The 7,784-nt window shown below is 34.0% G+C and overlaps 1 protein-coding gene across 1 annotated transcript; it reads left to right on the top strand.

Annotated features, from left to right (window-relative positions):
- The first annotated feature begins 2,289 nt into the window (after window positions 1-2,289).
- LOC120637566 lies at window positions 2,290-2,610 on the top strand. Its single transcript, XM_039909403.1, has one exon. The coding sequence runs from the start codon at window positions 2,290-2,292 to the stop codon at window positions 2,608-2,610; it is 321 nt and encodes a 106-aa protein (XP_039765337.1).
- The last annotated feature ends 5,174 nt before the right edge of the window (window positions 2,611-7,784 follow it).

A 7,784-nucleotide genomic window follows, 5' to 3' on the forward strand; every position in this document is an offset into this window, starting at 1 on the left:
CAGTGTAAGCAAACAAAAATATTATATTTGTTACAACATCACATAACAAATCTTCGAATTCCTTGTTTTTCTTTGCTATAATATGCATGTTTGCTATGTATAAAACTACCTTTTGTAACACTCCATCTATTGCTGAAAACTGAATTTAAAATTCGTTGTGATTTTTAAGAGAACTAAGCGTATAAATATGTTAAGCTTTGAATTCGCGCGATATTGTCCACTTGTTTTCGGTGTTTATAACTTTTGAGAGATAAAAAATAATCTTCAGGATTTAAATAAGATCTATGAAAAACGGATCCATGCAAAATAGATCGGTTGGCATGTGAAGCCGTAGGTATGTATAGAGATAGGTAAGAAAGGCTATGACTTTAAATTTGTTAATTTAATTGTTAACTTAATTTGGATTTCAAACCTGATGTCACAAAATAGATTTAGAGACCGAGAATAAAGTTTTCACAGCATAACTTGTCGATGACATTTCTAGGTCCCGGATAAGGTATGATTAAAATAAAGCTGACATCTATGTCCGGCTTTTAAACCATCTTTATGCAAAAAATCACCTCGACCTGTTGAGCCGTTGCTGCGTGAAAAAATACAAACTAAAAATTCAAATCAATAAATACTCGTTTCCCCTTAAATTTGAAAAATAGTAAACCTGGCCATTTTTAACTCTCCTTTTTCCTTTCATTTTAATTTCGGCCATTATTCCGGAAATTAGAGATTAGGCGTTGAGTAATCGATACGTAGGTTGTGTCACAGCTTAGCAATTATACAGTTCAGAAACGCACAAACATTTGAATTAAACGACGGGGACTGGAACTAGTCCAATAAATTACTTCAAAAAGTACCATCAGCCCACAGTCAAAAGTGCCCCACTTCCGGGCACAGAACTCTTCTCTTATAGGAGAGACAGATATGGAACTTAAATGAACTTTGGGTCAATTATGAGCTATTGGGTTTATCCGTTAACTTTTATGGTTCACATTTATCATCAGGTGTTTCTTTAAGGTTCCATAACATTTTATCTATTCATTTCATCGATATCTGTAAAGTTTTATTTAAAAGTGATTTGGAATACGTCTAACACACAAAAAAAAATTTATTGCTTTAACTGTGTATATTTGTTTGGTGTTGTAAATGAGAATAGTAAATGACAACAGTTTACCAATTCCTGGCGTGCAATTTTCTTATATACTACGAGTTTATTTTTCATGTGACTATTAATTTTATACTTAAAATTCTAAAGACTAGACACTAGTTAAGAACTGTCACAAATATTATACGAGTATGTAATTATAGCAGTATAAGGAAATAGTTGATTGTTAAATATACATGTCCTACTTTACTGGCGTCACCATCGAGATGAAAACGAGACGCATTCATTAAAACTAAATCATTATCACCAGAATTTTCTTCAGATGCTTCTTTGTTAATATCGCATAACGAACTGTAAAGGTTATAGATTCATGCGCATTCCAACCCTTTTGAGCCTTGTTAATTTTGTCTTTAACCTTTCAATAACAGGTATTACGATTAGGCATTATCGAGCGATTGGTTTTAAAACTTACTCTACTACTATGCCGACGCTGTATAAAAAATTCCGATCTGTACGGTCGCTAAACTGTATTCTAACAGTGACTTGTGACACGGTGACAAATTCAGGTTTAAGTGGAGGCTTTGCAGTGGAATAGTTGAAGAAGGATTTGTGTAAGCTCGATTGATGGAGGCTTATCACCGATCGACAAGTATTAATCTACAAGGTACAACAAGTTTGCGATGCTTGTAATCTTATAATGTAAATTTTGATCACAAACTTCACAGTTCCTGTACAAGAAGTGTTACGAAATACTTCCACCGTCACTGCTTGCGTTATTGACCTCCCTGGTACCGTGGTGAGCGCTGAGGTCTCGGATTCAATCCCTAGCAGGGGTGGTGGGAGACTTCACAACCGACATAGATGTGCCACCAAGATATATAGAGTTACGTTGCCACCTAGAAACTCGTTAGAGTTATGGTTTTTAATATTAAATAAATAATTAATCGCTCTCTAGCTCTAAAGTAAGCTTAGCTTGTGTCATGGGTAATAAAATGACTTATGAATATTTTTATAAATAATATACTGACTTATCGTACTACAGCTGGCTGGAATAAGGGGAGACAGCTCACAGGCGTAATGTGTGACAGAAGAATGCCCCTAAAGATCAAAGGGAAACTATACAAAACTGCAATCCGCCCTGCCATACTGTATGGTACGGAATGCTGGGCTGCTACCAAAAAGATGACATGTAGATGCGCATGTTACGCTGGTCAGCGGGCGTCACCCGCCTCGACAAAATCAAGAACGAGTATGTAAGAGGTAGTTATGGAATCACCCCCATCGTTCACAAATTGCAGGAAAAACGATTGTGCTTGTGCGGACACGTTATCAGACGACCCGCAGATCACATGGTACGAGAAGCCCTGGACATACCGACGACGAAGCGTGGGCGTGGAAGACCCCCCGACACCTGGTTAACGACGGTCCACAATGACCTGAAGCTAAATAACATTAACGCGGAAACTGCGCAAAAGCGTCTTGAATGGAGTAATTGGGAGGAGAGCCGACCCTAGATAATGGGAAAAGGCGCAGACAGATGATGATGAATATACATAAAAACTAATATTCAGACACTGAAAAACATTCAGAAACATTTTCCAGTTGTAAGAATCGAACCCACAGCCTTTGACTCAGAAAGCAGAGTCGTTGCCACTCGGCTGTCCAATATTATTGCCATTACCCTAATAATTCAGTCCGCAATCTATTTTACACTGAAAATTTTCTTTAGACCAGTTGAGATTGCTGTCACATGTTTACTCTTAGTATATTAAGCAAACCTTTAACAAGAGTATTTGCGTTACAGAAATGATTGAAAAATATAATTTGGTAATTTGAAGCGTTAGCAAACCATTTTAAGAGTTGCGATTTAAGTTTGGTTGTCTCATATAATATACAACGTGTAAATGAAAACCGAAATAATACTTTACAGGTTATAGAGGTACATTATTTACTGTCTCTAAGACTTATCTATGAAACCGAAACGCTAATAGTTTTTGAGTAAACCATACAAGATTGCCATAGTTTATACTGAAAGAAATCAGATACAGCCCTAACATCACGTGAAAAAATAAAATCAAGTGACTGCTGTCACTTTATTGAGTACGCGTCGCGTAATCTAGGTGCTATGCACGTGTCGGACTTTTATCTTCAGTAGGGTTGTCATAATTAAACACTCAGAATGTTTTGAATTAGTTTGTATGGAATAATAAATATGCTTCTTTTGATTTAATATTTTTACAGGGCGATTCCTTATGAAATATACTTACGCAACCTTCAACAGCATTTCGTAATTCCACTTGACGTTGCATAGACAGAAGTTTATTTTACGGAGATATGGAGTACCTCCAAAACATCACATAATATTAAAACTTTTGTTAGTCGGTTGATACGGTTTAACACCTCAATACCTCGAGTATGTTAGTCAAGAGTTCAAGAGCCAGTGAAGTGTTGGAGCATAAAATGGGGACAAACATTGAGGTGTGCGGCGTAGTGTGCTTATTACGTGGCTAATATGGGCGGCCATTTTGCGTCGTCACGCATTCACCATCCTTGCATATTCCCGGCATCTTTTCTAGGATAACTTTTTTTATTGCAATACAAATAAGCCCTTGACTGCAATCTCACCAGGTTTCATAAGATAGATAAATGAAAAATAGATAAAAAGACAAATAGAAAACCATAAGAGGAGTTATCTTTCTTGTATTGCACCAGTCTAGTGTTGAAGAACGTGGGGATAGGACTTGGAATAATACTATTTTTCACTTTTTACATTTGACATATAATCGAGCAGAGTTTCCCCCTACAACTACTCGATACAGAATGAATATTTGAGAAGGTAATGCTTCTACTTTTATACGGCTCAGGTACCGTTTACAATGTTGACAACAAAACGAACCAATAATAATATTTTACCATATTAGTTTCCGGTAAGTTATTTCACAAAATAAATTGTTATTATTCTATTTGGAAAACATTGAATATTTACACAAGGATTATTACGATTTATATAAAGCAAAATGGAACTATTAAAGCAATTCTATATTAATTAATCTTGTAGTGACGTCACAACATGTTTATGGCGTAGCGTAGGTATCAGCCAGGGGAAGCAACCGCTAACACTAGTCTAGCAAAGCCTTTAAAATGTTGTAGGTTTATAATATAAAGAAATTGTGGTTTTAAGTTGGAAATGATGGGTTCGATGCCGGGCAGTAAATCATTCAGTTATCATTTCCGAATTCTCTCTGTTTTGGTTGGGTGGGAAGTTTCGGCTATGGCTGTTTACCACTCTAGTTCCGGTGCGATGTCCATATTCCCTAACCAGTTAGCCCGCTACAATCTTAGACTCACTCACATAAGGACAGGTTGCACTTCAACTTAGATACCGACGAGACGAGACGTAGTACCGTAAAGTCAAAGTCAAAAATATCTTTATTCAAGTAGGTGGCACTTTTGATGCGTACATAAGAACCACACGGTAGTGAGATGATGGCGATAACCACATTCTTAAACTTCAAACTAAAGCTACGAGGGTTCCAAACGCGTCCTGGTCTAAGAAGAAGCCCACAACAAACTTAACCGGGTGTTTTTTTTTTGTTATCACTATCTCACAATGTCATTTTAAATTATTAGAAGAGCAACCTGGTTAGAGCAATAATTTACACCCAAGCTTTTTTATCGTTTACGTAGTCCTTTATACTATAATAGGACTTTTCTATAAGCTTACGTTTAATACAAACTTTGAACTTTTTAAGAGACATCTCCAAAATTACAATTGATAGTTTATTGTAGAATTGTATGCAATTTCCTTTAAACGAATTATGAATTTTATGTAACCTAGTATATTGCACTGTAAGTTTATTATTACTTCTAATGTTTAAATAATTGCAGTCACATTTTTTCTTAAATTTAGAAATGTTTTTATGAACGTACATAAAATTTTCAAATATGTACTGACTATACACTGTCATAATTTTAAAATCTTTAAATTTTTCTCTCAATGACTCTCTCCGTATTATGTGCTCCGTTAGAAAATATTGTTAATAATAGTGTTGTGTGGATTTGCAGCTGTACAAACTTATGCATTATTATCGGAATTTACATTGCCTACACTGGATATTCTTATATCTTGTTTGTGTAGATGTAAGCTAGTCTAACACTATTTATTGCATGCGGTGTTTACCTATAAGTAGCTGAACATTTTGTCTTCATACTGTATAAGCTAGTTTAATTTGTTTTTTGAATTGTAAGCTGTTGATAAACCAAAAAAAAAATATTGCAGTCAAGGGCTGACTTGTAGGGAAATAAAAAAATACTAATAATATGACACTAAAGAAATTGCAACCTTTCCTGTCCCTAATACGTGAGAATTTACGAATTATAAATACAAACTTGATTTTTATTTGCTAATGAGTAAACCAATAAGATGTTTATTAACGAAGATACTGCCATATCTTTAATTCACACTATTTACTGTGTATGTACGCTTGTTTAAATTAATTCAGTTAAAAAAATTAAGTTCAAAAACGTTTCATTATTCGAAAATTTGTAAATAAAATAAAATTAATGTTGACCCAGCGTCTTCGTCAACGTACTTTTTTCAGGCGCTTGGTTAAAAATATCTACACTTCAATTAATTAAAATAAACATCTTTTGAAATCAGTTATAAATAAACTCAAAATGCAATATCAACAAGGTAAAACTGAGTTGTAAAATAAATTTCCATTGAGTGTAATTCACAAAATTTCAAAGGCAATAAAAACGAATGGTTCCACGGAAGCTAATTTAGTGAACAGCTTTAGCGAAGTTTTGATTTGTTTAGGGGCAGTTGTTTTGATACCAACATTCGAATTATACTAACTCATACTAGACATACCTGCGGAATCGCTCGTACAATAACCGAACGATTACAAAAACGATGCTATTTTTTGTTTTTGTATAAGTAATTGAATCGCCTGTTCCTCACAGATATGAGACCTCTCAATCGTTAGTTGAACATTTTATCATTATTATATTGATACAGTAAGGAAAACGTAATAAATACCATATAATAGACCAATTGGCAACTGTTTAGAGATAACTTGCGATACACTCTATAACTGGCACCATTACGTTAAGAATATAAATACACATAAAATACTAGTTTAAATTGCACTTGCTTAAACGGTGAAGGAATAAACCTGCATGCCTGAAAATTCTCTTACTATATTGTATTGTATTGTATGTATAATACAAACTGAAGTGGCTTTATAAAAGGCATCGACGTAATCTTCAAAATTCAAATTTAAAATTCAAAATTCATTTATTTCAAGTAGGCCTAATACAAGCAGTTTTGAAACGTCAAGTCTGTCCGTGTGTAGTGACTCTACCACCGGTTCGGAAGGAAGATTCTACCGAGAAGAAGCCTGCAAGAAACTCAGCAGTTGCTCTTTTCCAACATCTAAAATTTACATTTTACATTTTAACATTCGTTTCTCTATCTTGTGAGAGATGAAAGCGGGGCAAGAATGCTTCCAAGCAACCTTGTCATTAAGAAACTCATCAATTGTATAATAATCTCGCTGTAATAAATGTGTTTTAACACATTCTTTAAACTTATGCATTGGTAGGTCCAAAATTACCTTAGGAATCATATTATAAAAGCGTATACTCAATCCCACAAATGACTTCTGCACCTTTCGCAGACGATATGCAGATGTCACTAATTTATGACCATTTCTTGTAAGTCGACTGTTTATATCCACTTTTTGTTTATAAAGACTAATATGTTGTCTCATAAATACTATATTACCTATTTCTTAAAAATTTTCACGGAGGGATTCACGGGACTTAAGTTTATATATTGACCGTACAGCTCTTTTCTGCAATTTGAATATAGTTTCATGTTTTATCTATCTCTCTTCCTCGGACACCACGCTACCTTAAAGAACGCTTCAAATTTCTTGGACCGTGCACATCCCAAGGCTCTCAGCGATCCACCAGAGAAAATATTCTTAGTAAAGTATAACTCTCGCAGTTATTTGGAGTCCTTTACTGTAAAAGCGGCAACGCTGTGGAATGCACTCCCTAAAGACATTCGACGCTCTAAGTTCCTTAAGATTTTTAAAAGTCCTGTAAGGAAGCACTATATAAATATGTTAATACTATATTTCTATGTATGTGTAAATATAAATATAATATATATATATATATATATATATATATATATATATATATATATATATATATATATATATATATATATACATTATACACACAAATACAGATAAATAACTTCACAATATATATATATATATATTAATATGTATAGTATATACTCGTATATTATTATTTATAAATATTTATTATTAATATATAAATGTAAACATTTATATATGTTAGTAGCTGTCCCGTCGAACTACGTGAATCTAAACCATCCTTGAATCCCCTTGAACCCACACAAAAAATTTCATCAAAATCGGTCCAGCCGTCGTCCAGTCTTTATTTATGTATTTTTTTAGTGGGTAAATCTATGTTATTATATGTATAGAATAGCGATTTCCCGTCTCTAATAACTAATAATATACTACACTAACTCAATCTTCGTTAAGTTATGTGCTTTTTATAAAAAAAAGCACTTGCTTCAACGGTAAAGGAAAACGTCGTGAGGAAATCGAGAATATGCTCGAGAGTTTTCCATATTGTTCTCAAG

Source organism: Pararge aegeria, chromosome 4, assembly GCF_905163445.1.
Source record: "Pararge aegeria chromosome 4, ilParAegt1.1, whole genome shotgun sequence".
Lineage (NCBI taxonomy): Eukaryota > Metazoa > Arthropoda > Insecta > Lepidoptera > Nymphalidae > Pararge > Pararge aegeria.

Coding starts and splice junctions, on each gene's coding strand:
- LOC120637566 (XM_039909403.1), top strand. CDS start 2,290: ATGCGCATGTTACGCTGGTCAGCGGGCGTCACCCGCCTCGACAAAATC.